At 45.0% G+C, this 21751-nt stretch overlaps 1 protein-coding gene and 4 non-coding genes across 26 annotated transcripts in view; all 5 read right to left on the reverse strand.

Moving 5' to 3' along the window:
* The window catches only part of TEX14 (testis expressed 14, intercellular bridge forming factor), a 39548-nt gene that overhangs the window by 15107 nt on the left and 2690 nt on the right, over positions 1 to 21751 (reverse strand). For all 22 annotated transcript variants that reach the window (XR_009489167.1, XR_009489165.1, XR_009489169.1 and 19 more), the window contains 13 exons: positions 15180 to 15294; positions 14022 to 14187; positions 11774 to 11910; positions 10583 to 10664; positions 9318 to 9448; positions 8389 to 8502; positions 7064 to 7187; positions 6159 to 6337; positions 4111 to 4262; positions 3209 to 3399; positions 2897 to 3032; positions 1629 to 2584; positions 865 to 968 (listed from right to left, as the gene is read on the reverse strand). Coding sequence is in view for 17 of the 22 variants with exons in the window: in XM_059865925.1 (XP_059721908.1) it covers positions 865 to 968; positions 1629 to 2584; positions 2897 to 3032; positions 3209 to 3399; positions 4111 to 4262; positions 6159 to 6337; positions 7064 to 7187; positions 8389 to 8502; positions 9318 to 9448; positions 10583 to 10664; positions 11774 to 11910; positions 14022 to 14187; positions 15180 to 15294 (2587 nt within the window). In the remaining 5 variants the exon portion in view is untranslated. The remainder of the gene's footprint in view (positions 1 to 864; positions 969 to 1628; positions 2585 to 2896; positions 3033 to 3208; positions 3400 to 4110; positions 4263 to 6158; positions 6338 to 7063; positions 7188 to 8388; positions 8503 to 9317; positions 9449 to 10582; positions 10665 to 11773; positions 11911 to 14021; positions 14188 to 15179; positions 15295 to 21751) is intronic.
* On the reverse strand, positions 16692 to 16907 carry LOC132337622 (small nucleolar RNA U3). The gene has a single exon (XR_009489217.1). It is a non-coding gene; the product is annotated as a small nucleolar RNA U3 (small nucleolar RNA).
* On the reverse strand, positions 18231 to 18445 carry LOC132337636 (small nucleolar RNA U3). The gene has a single exon (XR_009489231.1). It is a non-coding gene; the product is annotated as a small nucleolar RNA U3 (small nucleolar RNA).
* On the reverse strand, positions 19768 to 19983 carry LOC132337633 (small nucleolar RNA U3). The gene has a single exon (XR_009489228.1). It is a non-coding gene; the product is annotated as a small nucleolar RNA U3 (small nucleolar RNA).
* On the reverse strand, positions 21367 to 21581 carry LOC132337635 (small nucleolar RNA U3). The gene has a single exon (XR_009489230.1). It is a non-coding gene; the product is annotated as a small nucleolar RNA U3 (small nucleolar RNA).

A 21751-nucleotide genomic window follows, 5' to 3' on the forward strand; every position in this document is an offset into this window, starting at 1 on the left:
GGTGTGGGGACTGTTGGATTGAGGGGATCCCAATTTCACACCTGGACAATGATCCTCCCACACCCTGGGAGACGTGGGGATTGTTGGATTGAGGGGATCCTAATTTCACACCTGGACAATGATTCTCCCACACCCTGGAGGTGTGGGGATTGTTGGATTGAGGGGATCCCAATTTCACCCCTTGGCAATGATTCTCCCACACCCTGGGAGATGTGGGGATTGTTGGATTGAGGGGATCCCAATTTCACACCTGGACAATGATTCTCCCACCAGAGTTCACTCCCAGTTCACTGACCATGGAATATTTCTGTTGTAACTTTCAACCAACTGGTCTTTCTGATCCAAAGGGACCATGGATTAATTTAAAAATGGAATTATTTAAAAACTGCAGCAGTTTTCTTGATTTGACCAAACGTTGAAAGAAGTGCCTGTCCCCCTCTTTCCAACATGAATCTGCACAAGTTTTGCCAGCTAATTTCAACATGTGCTTTCCATTCCTGCTTAAACCCACAGAGAGATGACATTAAAAATCATTTCTGCTGGGAATGGAAGGAGGCTGTGCCCAGAGAGGAGAACCACCCTCATTAACACCTCCCCAGACTGCTCTCCTCAGGCCCTGGTACATTTTGGAGCGCTGACCTCCATCCCAGAGGCATGTGAAATCATTTTTAACAGCACTCTTTAACACAAAGTGCCCTGTCACAGCAGCTCTGCAGCTGACAATGACTCACAGCAGGCTCCTCTCTGCACAGATGGCTTTTGCCTTCCCGAGGAACATTTAATGCCAGCCTTGATCCTGATGTGCCTCTCTCTCCAGAGGAATCTGTCAGAATTAACTCTTGGATGAATAAGATCAAAACTCACCACTTCTCCTCCTCCCTTCTTGCTGCAGGATGTGAATCAGCTCCTCTCTGGCACTGCAAGTTGAACTTTTTCTGGCTTCTTGCAGACATGTGTGGGAGGAAATGCTGAAAGGAGTCCAACAAGCCATGATTCAGCACACACTGGGCACTCTGCTAATTACTGCTAATTACTGCCTGAGCTGGCTGGGATGCAGCCTCAGAACAGGACAGCACCAACTTTAATTTTAATCCCTGAGTTTGATTTTAGCTGCTCTGCTCAGGACAAAGGATGACAACTCCAGCAAAAGCTCTGCCCTGGATTTATGGCAGGTTTCAGGCGCAGGCAGGCAATGAAAACATGGAACTTCCAGGGGGACGAGTGGACCTGAAGGACTCAAGATTATCCTGACAGGAGAGATGCCCTTGAATTTCTCTTTCTCTTTGGTCCATGTACTTTATAATTAAAGTGATCCAGAAGCCCTTCCCAACAACAGGGAGCTTAGGCCTCAGCACAAACAGAAATATTTCTCCACTGGCCTTTTCCCTGAGATTCCCATCTCCATTTCAGTGCAGGATTTGGATTTGAAGCCCACCCTGAGCCCCTGGATCAGTGCTGTCCTGGGAGGACTGGAGAGAAAGAGGAAATAATGCAAGTGCACTGCTGAGCTGCCTCCATTCCTGTAGTTAGAGCACATTTTAAAGGACAGATTCATCCCTCCTCCTGGACACCACCCATCCCTGCTAAGGATCACAGAAATGCTAACCAGGCCCTGCTCAGCACTTTACCTCCTGGTTCAGGCTCACTTCATCCAGCCCTCTGCCCAGGCTGCAGCCCAGATCACCATGGCTGCCTGCAATTTTGCTCTTCCACTTCTCACTCTGAACTGCCTCTCTGTCCTTGGCTGCCTTGGGAGCAGCCTGGAAGCTGTCTGTGCCTAGTGCCTGACACGTTGTTGGAGGTGGAATGTAGTCCCTGGATGGTGGAGCCACAGCCTGGTGTAAAAAAATATCAACTCCAGAAAGAGCCTGAATGGTGTTTTGGGAAGCAGCATCAGACCCATCCCGGTGTCTTCCCTGAGAACTTCCCTTGGGAAGCAGATTCATCCTGACCTCCTGGAGCAGCCTCCTCTGCTTTGCCAGGGCCTTCAGCCTGTCCAGCTTCTCCTCTGTCCTGCTCAGGGAATGCCCAGCCTGCTGCAGCATGCTCTGCATGATCTTGAGGTTCAGGACACATTTGCTGATGTGCTGCTCGCTCTGCGAGGGGCTGCTCAGCCTCCTGCCAGCATCTCCTCTCACCTGGGACAGCCACGAGGATTCTCTCACCTTTTCCTCTTCTTCCACCTCCTCCTCTTCCTCTTTGTCCTCCTCCTCCTCCTCCTCCTCCTCTCCAGTGAAGCCCGTGCTGGACCCTGAGGATTCCCCTTCCTCCTCAGCCTCCCACTGGCTCTGCTCCTGCTCCTGCTGCCTTCCTGCATCCTTCAGAGCCTGGCCTGACCCAGGTCCTCCTTCCAGGAACTCCTGGGGACCTTCTGGGTAACTGGCCAGCATTTCATTCATCTCAAAGCTGCACAGGCTCCCATCCACGTCGCTCTCACTGGAGGGAGAAGCTCCTGGCTGAGGTTCAGAGCAGACACTGAGGCTCCTGTTCTGCTCAGGGGGCTCTGCACTGGCTGCTGCCTCCTGCAGCACCACAGCACTGCTCTCCTTGGGGAAAACAGAGTCCTTGGGGGCAGAAAAGCCACCTGAAAAATGCAGTTGGAAACATGGAATCATTTCTCCAGAAACCCAACAGCCCTGCTGCTTTTGCACGTTGAGGAGAGAATTTTGGGAATTCAGAAATTCCAGGAGCAGCTTTTGACACCTCTGCTGAAAACTCTGCCTGAGCAAAACAGATTTAGAACCCTGAATCTACTTCAGGTGGCAGCTAAAATCCAAACCCAACTGCTTCCCATCTTCAACCTACATCATAAAACCTGTGAGTGCTCCCATTTTAATGATTCCTGTCAGGCTGCTGGGAGGAACACACCAAGGACATCCTGCCCCAGGGAACTCACCAGCCTTGCTGATCTCTTTTTCCTGGAGCTCCACTGTTCTCTTCTGGAAGCTAAAAGCTGATGCCCAGCAGATGTTCACATCTGCAACAGCAGATCTCTGGGCTTTGGGTATTCCACTTTCAGATTTAACCAAGTCCTGTAAAACAAAACAAAAGGAATAAAATAAAATTGTATTTGTCAGTTCTGTGTCTCTGAGCTCTGCTCTTCTGAGGAGGTTCAGCTCCCTGAGCAGAACACGGAGTGCTGGATCTCTTCCTCTAGACTGAAGCAGAATCTGAAGGGCATATCAAAATTGTAGTTGATTTTAATCACCTTCAGGTCATTTTTCAGGACATATTGAATATCCTGGAGCTTCATGGAGCGGTTCCTTGGTTTGGGTTCCAGCCCTGACTTGACAACATCATAATAGAGCAGGGGGAGCCTGACATCTGCTTCCAGCTGCTGCCCTGAAAGGATCAGCTGCTTTACAGCTGAGTCTTCCACACCTTTCCAGGGAAGGCTCTCTGCAAGACACAAGTGCAGATTTCATGTCACCAGTTAACCTTTCATGTTAATTTTTAAAAAAATCACATCATTCCCTGATGTAATAAAAAAAAAGTGATAAAATAAAATGTAATAAAATAAAAGATCACATTAATCCCTGTCCATTCCCTATTTTACAATTAAAAACAAGCACTGGCATCTCCTCCCTGTCTTATTCCAACAGTGCTTTCAAGGCAGCTGACAGAAATACCCCGAGGAGAGTGACACTGCAAACAACCCTGCTCTGGATCCTTCACTGGGATTCATTTTTAGGTAATTGTTTCACTGTCAGAAGAGTCAAAGTGAATGCAGAGCAGCCATCATCTGTAACAACAGCTACAATAACACAGCAACATTAACTTATCTCTAAGTTATCACACAGATCAAAAACACAAAAGCTGCACCAGCTTGTTTTGAACAGTGAAAAGACTTAATTGAATGTTTTGCTGTGCTGGTAAGAAGAAGAAAAATAAACAGCAGAAAAACACTTTATTTCTCCTACATCCCCTGTGAATTTCATCCCTCAGCCACACAATTTTAAGTTTTCTGATCACATTTTGCAATAATCTCAGTTATTGTTAATATTTGGAGGTTTTGCCTGGTTCATTTATTCAGTTTATTTTCTGGTGGTTTTTTTTTTTTTAAATTTTGGCTGGTTTATGTTTTCTGCCAGCCCCAAGGAGGGCACTGACCTGTCAGGGCCTCCTGCAGCACTGCACAGAAGCTGTACACGTCTGACCTGGCTGTGCCAGCCTTGCCCAGGATGATCTCAGGGGAGCTCCAGCGGAACAGCTGGGAGGGCACAGGCACTCGGGTCAGGTCACTGTGCTCCCCACTGTCCTTGCTGCAAAAAAGGGGGGAAAATGGAAATGAGGACACCCAGCACACTCAGCTGCAAGGGCTGTATTCAGGAATTAAACACCTGAGTGTGCTACAGCTTTTAGTTTGAGGCATAAGAGGTTCAGGGTATTTCTGCGAATAGAAATGTGCAGGAAATGTCTTTTGGCAATGATTTTCTGGGGAAAGTCCTTTAAGGACTTTACAATAAAAACCCTAAAATAATAAAAATTTAAAATAAAATATAATATCAATAGTAGCATTATTATTATTAATAATAATAATAATAAATAGAAATGTGCAGTAAATGTCTTTTGGCAAAGATTTTCTGAGGAAAGCAACACCTCCTTTAAGGACTTTACAGTAAAAAACCCCAAAAATAATAAAAAAATAAAATATAAATAAAATACAATATTAACAGTTATTATTATTATTATTATTATTATTATTATTATTATTATTATTATTATTATTATTATTATTATTGATATGTGCAGTAAATGCAAATAGAAATGTGCAGGAAATGTCTTTTGGCAAAGATTTTCTGGGGAAAGCAACATCTCCTTTAAGGACTTTACAGTAAAAAAACCCTAAAATAATAAATTTTTTTTAAAAATATAATATTAATATTAATATTATTATTATTATTATTATTATTAATAATAATAATAAATAGAAATGTGCAGTAAATGTCTTTCGGCAAAGATTTTCTGAGGAAAGCAACATCTCCTTTAAGGACTTTACAATAAAAAAAAAAACCCTAAAATAAAATTTTTTTAATAAAATATAAATAAATATATAAATTAAATATAAATAAAATTAGAAATAAAATCTAAATATAAATAAAATATAACTATAGCTATAACTATATTAGATAGATAGATAGATAGAACCCTAAAAAAAAAGCAGAACTTTTCCCAACAGGAGCTTTCCAAACAACCCTTTACCTCTGACCACGAACAAAACACAGGAAGCCTGTAAAAAATTTTTATTTTCCCACGTGTCTAGGGGATCATTTCAGTAATACTGAGATGAAAAAAAATCCTGTTTATCTGACTGGTGGCACTTAATTCCCACCAGTCTAAGGAGGTGCTGTATGTCTCCCCCCCATTTCAGAGCATCCCTGAGAAGTTCCTCACCTCTCTATCATGTGTTCCAGGTTGCAGAGTTGCCCTCCCTTGAGGACACGATCTGGATGGCCAAGGAGGAGAGGGAGTGGTGCAGGAAGCCCTGGTGCCTCCTGAACCCCAGTTCTAAAAACCCCAAAACTCTATTTTTCACCCCATGACCAACTAACTATTCTTCTACTCAAACTCTCTTGACTTATATGTAACTCTTTATATGTAATTCCTCATCTAAAGGTTGGTAATTGTTCTTTCCAAGGGCTAAATCAAAGGCACAGAGGGGTGTTGGGCTCTGTGCCAAGGTCTCTGAGCCCTCCAGCGCAGCCAGAGGAATTTCCAGAGGGATTTCCTGGGTTCCCCCATTTCAGAGCAGCCCTGAGAAGTTCCTCACCTCTCTACCATGTGCTCCAGGTTGCAGAGCTTGCCCTCCCTTGAGGACACGATCTGGATGGCCAAGGAGGAGAGGGAGTGGTGCAGAAAGCCCTGGTGCCTCCTGAACCCCCGTTCTAAAAACCCCAAAAATCTATTTTTCACCCTGTGACCAACTATTATTCTACTCAAACTCTCTTGACTTATATGTAACTCTTTATATGTAATTCCTCATCTAAAGGCTGGTAATTGTTTTTATCCAAGGGCTAAATCAAAGGCACAGGGGGGTGTTGGGCTCTGTGCTCTGAGCCCCCCAGGCAGGGGCTGGAGCCCTCCAGCGCAGCCAGAGGAATTTCCAGAGGGATTTCCTGGGTTCCCCCATTTCAGAGCAGCCCTGAGCAGCTCCTCACCTCTCTACCATGTGCTCCAGGTTGCAGAGCTTGCCCTCCCCCGAGGACACGACCTGGATGGCCAAGGAGGAGAGGGCGCGGTGCAGGAAGCCGCGGCAGTGCAGGAAGCGCAGCGCGTCCAGGATCTGCAGCAGGATGTGCAGCAGGGTCTCTGTCTGCAGCACTGGGAACTCTGCTCGCTGCAAAAACAACCCCAAATGCACCAGAGCTGCATGGCAGGAGCCTGAACTGCAGCTGGGAGAAAGTCAGGGCTGGTTCTTGTGGGTGGGATTGGGTGGAGAAGGCAGCAAGGGAAATTTATTGGAGGAAAAAGGGAATTTATTTTTTGTTCTGGATGCTAAAGCAAGTAACAACGCCTTAATAAGAGGAGAAAAAGATCAAATGACATCAATAAAACACAGATTTAAATTTTTCTTAATTGATTTTTTTTTTAAATTGAATAATTTTTTTTATTTTTTAAATTTTAAATTTAATTTTTTTCAGTTTTAAAAATGGATTAAATTTTTTAACTGATTAAATCTAATATTTTAAAAAATTTATTTTTTTAAATCTTAAATTAAAATTTTTCAATTTTTAAAAATATATTAAAATTTTTAATTGGTTAAATTTAACTTTATTATTCTTTTTTTTAATCTTAAATTTTATTTTTTTCAATTCAAAAAAATTGATTCTATTTTTACTTGATGAACTTTAAATTTAAAAAATTATTCAAATTTTTAAATGGATTAATTTATTTAAAAATATTGATTAAATTTAATATTATTTAAAAATTAATTCAAATTTGTCACTGATTTGAAGAATAAGCAAAAGAACCAGAAACTCAGAGGATTTTATCTTCTCAAGGAAAGATGTTAGTCACTAAACTTCGGATGAATTATTATTTAAAATCCAAGCACTGCAGTTACCCTTTCATGGAGGATGCTGTAGAGAGAGCCAAAGTGAACCCTCTCATAGACCAAACGAGTTCTCTCCAGGTCACAGGACAGACAGACAGACATCAGCTGCAGCAAGTGGGGGTGGCGGAGTTTGCTGCACAAGGAGGGGAAAAATCAAATTTACAAAACAAATCTGAGATGAGAGGAAGGGAAGTCCTGCCCTGCTGAGTGCTTTTGTCCATAGAACACAGATGTTGGAATGTATTTCAGTGTAAATGTAATTTTTTAACTGAAATAGTCGATTTTCAAAGATCAGGAGTGGGAAGGAAATTGTATTTCTGATCTGGGGAAGATGTGCAACCTCAGGGTAACAGTGCTGAGAGGTAAATCCCATTCTTCCTTAGATAAATCCCATTCTTCCTTAGATAAATCTCATTCTTAGATAAATCCCATTCTTCCTTAGATAAATCCCATTCTTCCTTAGGTAAATCCCATTCTTCTTTAGATAAATCTCATTCTTCCTTAGGTAAATCCCATTCTTAGATAAATCCCATTCTTCCTTAGGGAAATCCCATTCTTCCTTAGATAAATCCCATTCTTCCTTAGGTAAATCCCATTCTTCTTTAGGTAAATCCCATTCTTCCTTAGGTAAATCCCATTCTTAGATAACTCCCATTCTTCCTTAGGTAAATCCCATTCTTCCTTAGGGAAATCCCATTCCTCCTTAGGTAAATCCCATTTTTGCTTAGGTAAATCCCATTCTTAGATAAATCCCATTCTTCCTTAGGTAAATCCCATTCTTCCTTAGGTAAATCCCATTCTTCCTAAGGGAAATCCCATTCCTCCTTAGGGAAATCCCATTCTTCCTAAGGGAAATCCCACTCCTCCTTAGGGAAATCCCATTCTTCCTTAGGGAAATCCCATTCCCCCCAGGTAAATACCATTTTTCCTTAGGTAAATCCCATTCCCCACAAGGTAAATCCCATTCACCCAGGTAAATCCCATTCTTCCCTAGGTCATCCCATTCCCCCCAGGTAAATTCCATTCTTCCTTAGATAAATCCCATTCCCCAAGAGAAATCCCACTCTTCCCAGGTAAATCCCATTCCCCCAAGGTAAATTTTATTTCCCCAAGGTAAATTTAATTCCTCCCAGGTAATTCCCATTCCCCTGAGGTAAATCCCATTCCCCCAGGTAATTCCCATTCCCTCAGGTAAATCCCATTTTTCCCTGAGGTAAATCCCATTCCCCTGAGGTAAATCCCATTCCCCTGAGGTAAATCCCATTCCCCCAGGTAAATCCCATCCCCCCAGGTAAACCCCACCCCAGGGAGCCCCAGGGCAGCCCCTGTCCCACCTGCTGTGCTGCTGCTCTGCCAGGAGCAGGTCAGCCAGGCGCAGTTTCCAGCTGTTCTGCTGGGGCTGGAAGCTCAGCTCCTTCACTGTCACCCTGCTGCCTCCCCACATCAGGCTGCAAAGAACAGCAGCAATTTGGACCACTGCTTCCAGCACTGTTTTTCCTCTTTTTTTTTTTTTTTTTTCCAGTTATGTGGTTATTTACCAAGAATTTTGTGATTCTTACCAAGAAAATTCTAACCAATAATTTTTTTTTTGTGGTGCTCTGGTGCTGCCTCCCGCTGTCAGGAATTCAAATTTTGCTCTTCTAAACTGACAATGAACTCGTCCTGCTGAAGGGCTGATGGAGCAGGAAAGGTTCACTGCCCAAAATCCCACCCTTTCCACAAGGAATTCCCTTCACCAGAGGCCATCAGTGACACAAATCAGAGTTTTGGGGAGATTCAATCACCAATTTGTCAACTGAGGCACAAAAACCACTTCCTTAACACACAGTAATTAGAAAACACCACATTATTGTAATAATTACAAGATTGTTAAATGAATGCTCAGCCTGCCCTTGCAACTCTCATTTCAGCCCAGGTTATGCAGAGGAAATCCTGGACAAAGATTCACAAGGATTAAATGCTGAACAACACAATCTGTGCAACCCTAAACGTATTTCCCACCACAAAAAAAAAGATCAATACTGAAATACTGAAACATTAACAAACCCTAATTGGGTTAATATTGCTTGTGGGCTGTTTTTGGCCTCTCAGCCACGAGTCTGACTCAGAATTAATCAATGAACAGCAGCAAACAAGGTGCAAGCAGGGAATAAACACACACCAAACACAGGAAATCACCCAAACAAAGCACTGCTACAACAATTTGCTGTGTGGTTGCAACAGACACAAAGAGGGGCTAAAAAACCTCTTGAATTCCACTTACTTGGTCATGATCATGTAGGGTCCCACGGGGTAAGAAAATGCTGGCTCATCATCAGCCTGCACCACATCTCTGTCCCCAATGATTGGCAGGGAGGCCAGGTAGCCCAGGTGGCCACTGCCTGCCAGGTGGAACTGCAACAGGAAAATGCAACAGTTCCCAAAATGCAGCAAGCTCATCCACACCCCACCAGCTCAAACATCACCCTGAAATCTGAAAAAGCAGGGCCAAAAATGGGAATTTCCCACTGCAGCTGGAAGAGGGGGAGCAGATCCAGTCCTTAGGAAATGCCACAGGTGGAGTTTAATGGGAATTTCTGCTGGGCCAAACCCAGCCAGGCACCAAAGGCCTGGACATCTGGGCTCCTCGTGGGGTGCTTCCCCATCTTCTCAGCAGAAATAAGAATGCAGTAAAAGTTGAAAATAAGAATTCACTGAAAGTTAAAAGTAAGAATGCACTAAAAGTTAAGAATGCACTAAAAGTTAAAAGTTAAAAATAAGAATGCAGTAAAAGTTAAAAATAAGAATGCAGTAAAAGTTAAAAAGTTGAAAATAAGAATGCACTCAAAGGTAAAAAGTTGAAAATAAGAATGCACTCAAAGTTAAAAAGTCAAAAAGTTAAAAATAAGAATGCAGTAAAAGTTAAAAAGTTAAAAATAAGAATGCACTAGAAGTTGAAAATAAGAATGCACTCAAAGTTAAAAAGCTGAAAGTAAGAATGCACTAAAAGCTAAAAATAAGAATGCACTAAAAGTTAAGAATGCACTAAAAATAAGAATGCAGTAAAAGTTAAAAAGTTGAAAATAAGAATGCAGTAAAAGTTAAAAAGTTGAAAATAAGAATGCACTAAAAGTTAAAAAGCTAAAAATAAGAATGCACTAAAAGTTAAGAATGCACTAAAAGTTACAAAGTTGGAAATAAGAATGCACTAAAAACTAAGACTGCAGTAAAAGTTAAAAAGTTAAAAATAAGAATGCACTCAAAGTTGAAAATAAGAATGCAGTAAAAGTTGAAAATAAGAATGCTCTAAAAATTAAAAATAAGAATGCACTCAAAGTTAAATATAAGAATGCAGTAAAAGTTGAAAATAAGAATGCAGTAAAAGTTGAAAATAAGAATGCACTCAAAGTTAAAAATAAGAATGCAGTAAAAGTTGAAAATAAGAATGCAGTAAAAGTTGAAAATAGCACAGATGATTCCAGTGAGGAACAGGAGATCCTGGGGAAGATGGTCCAATATCTTGAGGAAATCCTCCCCAGAGCATCTTACCTTCCCAAAGCCAAAGCTGTAAATGTTCTTGGCCACACTGGGCTGTCCTTTCAGCAGCTTCCCCAGAGGAGTCTCAGCACTGCTAAACACCAAAACCAAAGGCAACAAGAGCCATTTCTTTACTCCAAGGCTTGGACACAGAGAGGGAAGGGGAAAAAAGCAGAATTTCTGCCAGAACCCTGCACTTGGCTGGTCCCACAGTTATAATGGGGATGGCAAAATTCCAATTGTTTGGGCAGCTCCTTAAAACTTTTCAGATGGATTTTATTTTATTTTATTTTATTTTATTTTATTTTATTTTATTTTATTTTATTTTATTTTATTTTATTTTATTTTAATTTATTTTAATTTATTTTTTTATTTTATTTATAGCACAATAATCAATAAATACACATATACACACTCTGTATATCCTGCACTGCTTTTTTTTATTTTTCCCACCAGGTATGTGACACAAAAACTCCAAAAACAGTTGGGAACACCCCCCAAAAAGATCTGCAGTGACCCTAAAAAGTCAAAACCCAAACTGCTTCCTGCTGCCACTTTAATGCTACTGAAATCCAGGGCTTTTAATGCTGGTTTCAAGAGGTTAATTAATAAACAAATATATTATTAATTTTTATTTATATATATAATTTTTATATTTTTATAGTTTTATATATATGTTAATTAATATATATATGTTTAACAATATACTGATATTTACAACTATCAAGTTTCTATTTAGAACTGTGACAACAGAAATAAAATTAATCAGAATTAATTAACAGTGGATGTAAACCTGCTATTGTCAGACAGGTATAACAACCTGCTAATTTTAAATAAAAATATATAGAAAAATATAAATATTTCTTATACAATATAGAAAAATCAATAAATATACCTATAAATACATAGGAATATATAAATAAATATATTAAATACATAATAGTGAAAACGAAATAAATTTAAATATAAATAACTTTTATACCAAATTTATTTTTATATTTCTCTATATATATTTATATTCTATATAGATTTTTATATAGATTTTATATAAATATTTATAGATATAGAATTTATATTTATTTATAAATATATATTTAAATATATAAATATATAAATATATATAAAGATATAAAGATATAAAAATAAAAATATAATTATTTTAATTTTAAAATAGCAGAAAATGGAAGTAAAATCTCTCATTACCCTTGGACAAGGCCACCAAACCTCGAGGTGCTGCAGATCAAGGCCTTGGAGGAGCCAACTTTCCTGAGCAGATCAGAGGGAAGGTTCCAAAGGGCAGCCTGCATGTGCAGGGTGCACTGCTGCATAAATTCCAGCATCTGGCAGGAGGAGAAGGAGCAGGGAAAAACAATAAAAAAAGAGCTTCAGAAAAAGAACCATTTAAAATTCATAAATCTGGATTATTGGGAGAAATAACTGGTTACTTGTAATATCAAAATGGGAATTTTGAGAAAGGCACTAACAGAAAATCAATGAGATGGAAATGGAAGAAAAGCTGACCTCAAACAGGTGACAAAATTTGAAATTTCACCCAATTGTAATTGGAAAAATCACAGAGAAAATTGTCACTATAAGACACAAAATAACACAATGCTCACACACTGCTGCTCTTAAGGTAAAAAGGGAAGTTTATTTTCTGACTCCAGTATTTCTGGATTTCTAAAAGTGACAGTGGATTGCAGGGTGACAGTGCCACCTCTTCAGTGACACTGGACAAACCAACAGTCCACCAAATGTCTCCTCCTCCCTCAAAGAGGAAAGTAAATGTAAAGTTCTGTAAATGTAAAACAACAAGTAAATGTAAATATTTGATGTAAAACAATAAGTTATTTACAGAAAGTGGAGAGAAAGTTCCTTACAAGAACGTAAACATCAAAAAGCTTGGAAAATCTTAAAAAATCAGAACAACAATTGTCATTTCAGGTTCCTTTTTAAGAGGAGAGTTGTGATAATGGGGAAGAGGAGTTTGAAATGAATATTGCAGCCAAAAAACAGCTTCCACAGCCACACCTGAGTGTTGTGATAGTGGAGAAGAAGAGTTTGAAATGAATATTGCAGCCAGGAATCAGCTTCCACAGCAATACCTGAGTGGTGTTATAAAGGAGAAGAGTTTGAAATGAATATTGCAGCCAGGAATCAGCTTCTAGAGCAGTACCTGAATTTTGTGAGTGAGGAGGAGTTTGAAATTTGAAATGAATATTGCAGCCAGGAATGAGCTGCCACAGCAATACCTGAGTGGTGATAATGGAGAAGGAAGAAAAGTTTGAAATTAATATTTCAGCCAGGAATCAGCTTCTAGAGCAGTACCTGAGCATGGTGATAATGGAGAAGAGGAGCTTGATATTAATATTTCAGCCAGGAATGAGCTTCCACAGCCACACCTGAGTGCTGGGATAGAGGAGGAGTTTGAAATCAACATTACACCTGAGAATGAGCTTCCATAGCAATACCTGAGTTTTGTGATAGAGGAGGAGTTTGAAATTAATATTGCAGCCAAGAAAGAGCTTCCACAGCAATATCTGAGTGGTGTTATAAAGGGGAAGAGTTTGAAATGAATATTGCAGCCAAGAAAGAGCTTCCACAGCCACACCTGAGTGGTGTTATAAAGGGGAAGAGTTTGAAATGAATATTGCAGCCAAGAATCAGCTTCTAGAGCAGTACCTGAGCATGGTGATAAGGGAGAAGAAGAGTTTGAAATGAGTATTTCAGCCAGAAATGAGCTTCCACAGCAATACCTGAGTGCTGGGATAGAGGAGGAGTTTGAAATGAATATTGCAGCCAAGAATCCGCTTCTAGAGCAGTACCTGAATTTTGTGAGTGAGGAGGAGTTTGAAATTTGAAATGAATATTGCAGCCAAGAAAGAGCCTCCACAGCAATACCTGAGTGGTGTTATAAAGGGGAAGAGTTTGAAATGAATATTGCAGCCAAGAATCAGCTTCTAGAGCAGTACCTGAGCATGGTGATAATGGAGAAGAGGAGTTTGAAATGAACATTTCAGCCAGGAATGAGCTTCCACAGCCACACCTGAGTGCTGGGATAAAAGAGGAGTTTGAAATGAATACTGCAGCCAGGAATGAGCTTCCACAGCAATACCTGAGTTTTGTGATAGAGGAGGAGTTTGAAATAAACATTACACCTGAGAATGAGCTTCCACAGTAGTACCTGAGTGCTGTGATAAAGGAGGAGTTTGAAATGAATATTGCAGCCAAGAATCAGCTTCTAGAGCAGTACCTGAATTTTGTGAGTGAGGAGGAGTTTGAAATTTGAAATTAATATTGCAGCCAAGAAAGAGCTTCTACAGCAATACCTGAGTGGTGTTATAAAGGGGAAGAGTTTGAAATGAACATTGCAGCCAGGAATCAGCTTCTAGAGCAGTACCTGAGCGCTGTGATAGAGGAGGAGTTTGAAATGAACATTCCACAGCCATACCTGAGCACTGCTCTCCTTGCTGCCTGTCAGAGCCCAGAGCTGGGGCGTTCTGCCCTGGCTGTCGTGGACTCGGAGCTCTCCTCCCTCATCCAGCAGCTTGCTGAGGATGCCCTGGCTCCCCGAAAATGCAGCTGCATGCACTGGGGTGCTCCCATCGTAGCAGCGACTGGGGAACAGCAGGAAATGTTCAGCAGGGGAAAATCAGCATTAAACCAGCTTTCCTGGGGTGTCTGTGTGCCCCAAATAACAGAATAAAGCATGGAAAAAAGGAAATTATTGGTGTATCTACCTCTGAGGAGTTTTGGTTAAAATTCCATTTTCATGCACCAAATAACAGAATAAACCATATCTATATATCTATCTATATATCTATATATATAGATATATATATAGAGATATATAGATATGGTTTATATAAAATATACACCATATATATTATATATATAAAAATTTTTATATATAATATATATTCTATATATATAATATCTTATATATAATATATTATATAAATATATATATAATATATATTTTATATATTATATATATAATTTATATATAAAACATAGATATAAAATTATATATATTTTATATATATATAAATTATATTCCATATATATATATATAGATAAACAGATATATATAATATTTAAACCATATATATAATAAATAGAAATAAAATTATGTCTATATTTACCACTGAGGAGCTTTAGTTAAAAACCAGCATTCCTGGAGTGTTTGTGTGCCCCAAATAACAGAATAAAGCATGAAAAAAAGGAAATTATCTCTGTATTTACCTCTGAGGAGCTTTGGTTAAAATTCCATTTTCATCCCCAAATAACAGAATAAACCATATCTATATCTATATCTATATCTATATCTAAATATAAAATATATACTATAAATATAATATATTAAAAAAATATATATATACATATAAAAAATGCATTCCTGGAATGTTTGTGGGCAACAAATAACAGGCTAAAGCATGGAAAAAAAGGAAATTATTCCTATATTTACCTCTGAAGAGCTTTGGTTAAAATACCAACATGCATCTTAAGCACTTCTTCATTTCTGCCCAGCGAATGTTGTGTTTCACACGCACTAAACCAACTCGAAGATTAATTTTAATTTAAAAAAAATAAATGTTTGATACTTAACTGATTGGCATCCGAGCCGTATTCCAGCAGCACATCCACAATTTTACCCAGCCCCAGCAGTGCAGCAGTGAACAGACAGGTTTGGCCCATGGAATTCACAGCATCAACAAAAATTCCTGCAAGGAAACCGAAAATTCCATGCTGGAGCTTGTTTTAATTGAGGGAGGGAAAAAAAAGAGCTAATGATATTTTTTGTGATTTTCTATAAGGAAAGAACTGCATGTCCACGAGGATTTTTAAATAAAGGATGTGCAAGTAACAAATGGTGATTTTATGAGTTGTGTAAGGAATTATATGTACTGTTTAAATTAGAGAGATGGATATGTAAGTACATATATATATATACACATGGAAATATATATATAAAAATATATATGGATATATATCTATATTCATCATGTGTATAAGTACAAATGCTGGATCTATAAGTGGAGATGGATGAGCACATGTAACAAAGGAGGAGAGAATTATTAAATAAGTAAATTATTAAAATTAGTAAATTATTAAATAAGTAAATTAGTAAAAAGGTAAATTATTAAATAAGTAAATTTTTCTCTAGTAATTACTTATTAATAAAAAGTTATTATTATTACCATATTAATAAATAGGTAAATTACAAATATATTATTGTATAAAAAAATAAGTAAATTATTCTGTAGTAATTACTTATTAATATATAACTTTATTATTGTTGTTGTTATTGTAAATATCATATTAATAAAAAAGTGAATTATTCTCTATTAATTACTAATTAATAAATAAGTAAATTATTCTTCAGTAGTTGCTCAGAGCGTGGTGCTGGTAACGCCAAGGTCACAGGTTCGATCCCGGCATGGGCCACTTGTTGAGAGCTGAACTCCGTGATGCCTGTGGTCCTTTTCCAGTCAGAACCCCGGGTGATTTCTGATATTCGGTTACTTTGATTCTATTCAAAATAATTATTTCCCATTTGAAATGAAATTCCAATCTGGAATTCATTCGTAAGAGGGTAGGAGACGAGCATGACTGGGAGGATGACAGCTCTAATGCGGGGATAATGTAAAAACTCCGGGGCTTATTCTATTTTTCAACCAAGATTGAAAAATGGACCACAAACCTCTCAGCCCGTGTTCTCTCCCTGCCGAGCCCTGAGGGGACGGGCAGGGGGCTCGGCCTGCAGAAAAGGAGCCTCAGGGGCGACTTTCACCTCCCCTTGCCCCTGCCTGCAAGGAGGATGGAGGCACCTGGGGTCTGTCCCTTCTCCACAGAACAAATGACAGGATGAGAGGAAACGGCCTCAGGGCGCACCAGGCGAGGTTTAATATTGGGGATAATTTATTCACTGCAAGGGTTCTCAAGCACTGGCACAGCTGGCCAGGGCAGTGGCCCAGTCGCCAGCCCGGGAGAGATTAACACTTGTGATTGTGGCAGTTGGAGTCAGGATTCAGAGGGCAGCAGGATGGTGGACCCGAGCTCCTTTTCCTTTCCCCATAAATTCTGTTGTTGAACCAAGATAAAAAAAAAGGGGCCACAAACCACTCAGCCCGTGTTCTCTCCCTCCCAAGCCCCACGATCGGGGGCCGGGAACGGTCATCAATGGCGAGCGGCCCCTGCACCAGGCAGCACCGCACGCCCGCTTCGCGCTCAGGAGAGAACACCTCGCTCCTCCTCGTGGCTTGTGACGCCGATCAGGGAAGATCACTCTCCTCTAGTGACCAACTACAGAAATGATCCCTGAAAGTATAGTCTTAACCCAACGCTGCCCGCCGCACCCACCCCTGCCGCCAGCCCCCGCGCCCACCACACGGCGACACCCCGACCCCCAGCCGGGACCGGCCGGCGCGTTCCCCCAGAGCCCCCGCCGCCGCGGGAACGCGCCCCGGGACCCGCGGCAGCGCCCGCGCCCACCGGAACGGCCGCGCGTGGCGGCGCGCGGGGTAACGCCCCCTGATCTGCATGTTCTGCCCCCGCTGGCCAATCAGAGGCGCGCCCGCGCGGCTCCGCCCCTGCCCCGCCTTCCCGGCCGCGAACGCCGCCGCCGCCGCGCGGGACCCAGGCCGCGTCACGGGAGGCGGAATCGCCACCGGGCTCTCCCCTGTCCCTTCCATGATGGTCACTAGGTCACAAAAACCCCCTGCAGCGCTACGGGCTTCGGGAAGAGTCGCTCGAAAGCGGCATGGAGGAAAAGGACCTGGGGATGCCGCTCCAGAGTGCTGCACAAGAGCGGGCAGCGTGCCCAGGTGCCCAAGCCAAGCAGGCCGGTGGAACGTGGCTTGGACCGGCAGCAGTGGGACCAGCAGGACCGGGGCAGGGACCGTCCTCTGTACTCGGCACTGGTGAGGCCGCACCTCGAATCCTGCGTCCAGTTTTGGCCTCAGCACAAACAGAAGGGCATGGAGGGGCTGGAGTGTGTCCAGAGAAGGGACCGGATTTTTGGAAAGGATCATGGATGTCATGAGAAGCGGTTGAGGGAGCTGGAGGGGCTCAGCCTGCTGGATAAATGCTAGTGTGCACTGGAAGGATTTATAAAACGTGTTTGTGGCACTTGGGGTCAGGATTCAAGAGGCAGCCAATAGCGAGCTTGCAGGGCTGAACCTTTATCCCCGTGAACAGTTTTTTGACCGTGATAAAAAAAACCAAAAAGGGACACAAACCACTCAGCCCGTGTTCTCTCCCTGCCGAGCCCTGAGGGGACGGGCAGTGGGCTCGGCCTGGAGAAAAGGAGCCTCAGGGGCGACTTTCACCTTCCTTGCCCCTGCCTGCAAGGAGGATGGAGGCACCTGGGGTCTGTCCCTCCTCCACAGAACAAGTGACAGGATGAGAGGAAACGGCCTCAGGGCGCACCAGGGGAGGTTTCGTTTTGATATTGGGGAAAATTTATTCACTGCGAGGGTTCTCAAGCACTGGCACAGCTGGCCAGGGCAGTGGCCCAGTCGCCAGCCCGGGAGGGATTAATAATATTTGCGATTGTGGCACATGGGGTCAGGATTCAGGGGGCAGCAGGAAGATGAAACCTAGCTCCGTTCCCCGTAAATTCTGTTGTTGAACCAAGATAAAAAAAGAGGGGTCACAAACCACTCAGCCCGTGTTCTCTCCCTCCCAAGCCCCACGATCGGGGGCCGGGAATGGTCATCAATGGCGAGCGGCCCCTGCCCAGGCAGCACCGCACGCCCGCTTCGCGCTCAGGAGAGAACACCTCGCTCCTCCTCGTGGCTTGTGACGCCGATCAGGGAAGATCACTCTCCTCTAGTGACCAACTACAGAAATGATCCCTGAAAGCATAGTCTTAACCCAACGCTGCCCGCCGCACCCACCCCTGCCGCCAGCCCCCGCGCCCACCACACGGCGACACCCCGACCCCCAGCCGGGACCGGCCGGCGCGTTCCCTCAGAGCCCCCGCCGCCGCGGGAACGCGCCCCGGGACCCGCGGCAGCGCCCGCGCCCCACCGGAACGGCCGCGCGTGGCGGCGCGCGGGGTAACGCCCCCTGATCTGCATGTTCTGCCCCCGCTGGCCAATCAGAGGCGCGCCCGCGCGGCTCCGCCCCTGCCCCGCCTTCCCGGCCGCGAACGCCGCCACCGCAGCGCTGGACCCAGGCCGTGTCACGGGAGGCGGAATCGCCACCGGGCTCTCCCCTGTCCCTTCCATGATGGTCACTAGGTCACAAAAACCCCCTGCAGCGCTACGGGCTTCGGGAAGAGTCGCTCGAAAGCGGCATGGAGGAAAAGGACCTGGGGATGCCGCTCCAGAGTGCTGCACAAGAGCGGGCAGCGTGCCCAGGTGCCCAAGCCAAGCAGGCCGGTGGAACGTGGCTTGGACCGGCAGCAGTGGGACCAGCAGGACCGGGGCAGGGACCGTCCTCTGTACTCGGCACTGGTGAGGCCGCACCTCGAATCCTGCGTCCAGTTTTGGCCTCAGCACAAACAGAAGGGCATGGAGGGGCTGGAGTGTGTCCAGAGAAGGGACCGGATTTTGGGAAGGGCCATGGATCTCATGAGTTGAGGGAGCTGGAGGGGCTCAGCCTATGGATAAATGCTAGTGTGCACTGGAAGGATTTATAAAACGTGTTTGTGGCACTTGGGGTCAGGATTCAAGAGGCAGCCAATAGCGAGCTTGCAGGGCTGAACCTTTATCCCCGTAAACAGTTTTTTGACCATGATAAAAAAAACCAAAAAGGACCACAAGCCACTCAGCCCGTGTTCTCTCCCTGCCGAGCCCTGAGGGGACGGGCAGGGGGCTCGGCCTGGAGAAAAGGAGCATCAGGGGCGACTTTCACCCTCGCTGCCCCTGCCTGCAAGGAGGATGGAGGCACCTGGGGTCTGTCCCTTCTCCACAGAACAAATGACAGGATGAGAGGAAACGGCCTCAGGGCGCACCAGGCGAGGTTTCGCTTGGATATTGGGGAAAATTTATTCACTACAAGGGTTCTCAAGCACTGGCACAGCTGGCCAGGGCACTGGCTACGTCGCCAGCCCGGGAGGGATTTATAATATTAGGGATTGTGGCACTCGGGGTCAGGATTCAGAGGGCAGCAGGATGGTGGACCCGAGCTCCTTTTCCTTTCCCCATAAATTCTGTTGTTGAACCAAGATAAAAAAAGAGGGGTCACAAACCACTCAGCCCGTGTTCTCTCCCTCCCGAGCCCCACGATCGGGGGCCGGGAACGGTCATCAATGGCGAGCGGCCCCTGCACCAGGCAGCACCGCACGCCCGCTTCGCGCTCAGGAGAGAACACCTCGCTCCTCCTCGTGGCTTGTGACGCCGATCAGGGAAGATCACTCTCCTCTAGTGACCAACTACAGAAATGATCCCTGAAAGTATAGTCTTAACCCAACGCTGCCCGCCGCACCCACCCCTGCCGCCAGCCCCCGCGCCCACCACACGGCGACACCCCGACCCCCAGCCGGGACCGGCCGGCGCGTTCCCCCAGAGCCCCCGCCGCCGCGGGAACGCGCCCCGGGACCCGCGGCAGCGCCCGCGCCCACCGGAACGGCCGCGCGTGGCGGCGCGCGGGGTAACGCCCCCTGATCTGCATGTTCTGCTCCCGCTGGCCAATCAGAGGCGCGCCCGAAGCCTGCCGCCGCCGCGGCCCCGCCTTCCCGCTCTCCCCCCGCGAACCAGAAGTGACGCTGCCGCCGGAACTCGGCCTGTCACCGCTGTCACGGATGTCGCGACAGGACACAAGGGACTGTCACCGTCCGTGCTGCCGCTGCCCCGGGTCAGCAGAGGAGAAGGAACCCGCTACCAACAGCAGCAGCGCGGCACGGCTGCCGCCGGGGCGGTGCGCTGGCTCCCAGCCTCTCCCGACGCTGGCAGGGTGGCATTCGTGAACCACTCAGAACAAACTCCGGCCTTTACATCTCTGCGCTCACCCTGAGCACCACGGACCGACGGTAAAAAGAGCACAACACGGAGCACTTCTCCCTAAACCCCATCAGAATTTGTAGCCTGACCGACACGGACTTCCTAAACTGATGAAAGGCACATCCGGAACAGGTTCCCCTTAGATCCATGTCACTCTCTGATCATCACCGTTCATCACAGGCAGCACTTTTGAACAAGTCCCCTTGCCCTGCACCAAGAGATGGGTCGAGAATGCCATTGGTCTGAATACTCTCAATAAAATCTAAATCCCTGTGGCTGCTGCGCCCTCCCAGGGGATCGCCCACTGCGGGTCCCTGCAGCGAGAGCCTGGCTGCGTGTTGTGGACGAGAGAAGGAAATGAGCCATGGCAAGGATCGTTCATCCCTCTCTGCTCTCTTCAATTCCTTCTTTCACCACGACAAAAATGGACCACAAACCTCTCAGCCCGTGTTCTCTCCCTGCCGAGCCCTGAGGGGACGGGCAGGGGGCTCGGCCTGCAGAAAAGGAGCCTCAGGGGGGACTTTCACCCTCCCTGCCCCTGCCCGCCAGGAGGATGGAGGCACCTGGGGTCTGTCCCTCCTCCAAGGAACAAGTGAGAGGGTGAGAGGAAACGGCCTCAGGGCGCACCAGGCGAGGTTTCGCTTGGATATTGGGGAAAATTTATTCACTACAAGGGTTCTCAAGCACTGGCACAGCTGGCCAGGGCAGTGGCCGAGTCGCCAGACCAGGAGGGATTTATGGGTTTGTGGCACTTGGGGTCAGGATTCAGAGAGCAGCAGGAAGGTGGACCCGAGCTCCGTTCCCCGTAAATTCTGTTTTTGAACAAAGATTAAAAAAGGGCCACAAACCACTCAGCCCGTGTTCTCTCCCTCCCGAGCCCCACGATCGGGGGCCGGGAACGGTCATCAATGGCGAGCGGCCCCTGCCCAGGCAGCACCGCACGCCCGCTTCGCGCTCAGGAGAGAACACCTCGCTCCTCCTCGTGGCTTGTGACGCCGATCAGGGAAGATCACTCTCCTCTAGTGACCAACTACAGAAATGATCCCTGAAAGTATAGTCTTAACCCAACGCTGCCCGCCGCACCCACCCCTGCCGCCAGCCCCCGCGCCCACCACACGGCGACACCCCGACCCCCAGCCGGGACCGACCGGCGCGTTCCCCCAGAGCCCCCGCCGCCGCGGCAGCGCGCCCCGGGACCCGCGGCAGCGACCGCGCCCGCCGGAACGGCCGC

The sequence above is a fragment of the Haemorhous mexicanus genome, chromosome 22 (assembly GCF_027477595.1).
Source record: "Haemorhous mexicanus isolate bHaeMex1 chromosome 22, bHaeMex1.pri, whole genome shotgun sequence".
Classification (NCBI taxonomy): domain Eukaryota; kingdom Metazoa; phylum Chordata; class Aves; order Passeriformes; family Fringillidae; genus Haemorhous; species Haemorhous mexicanus.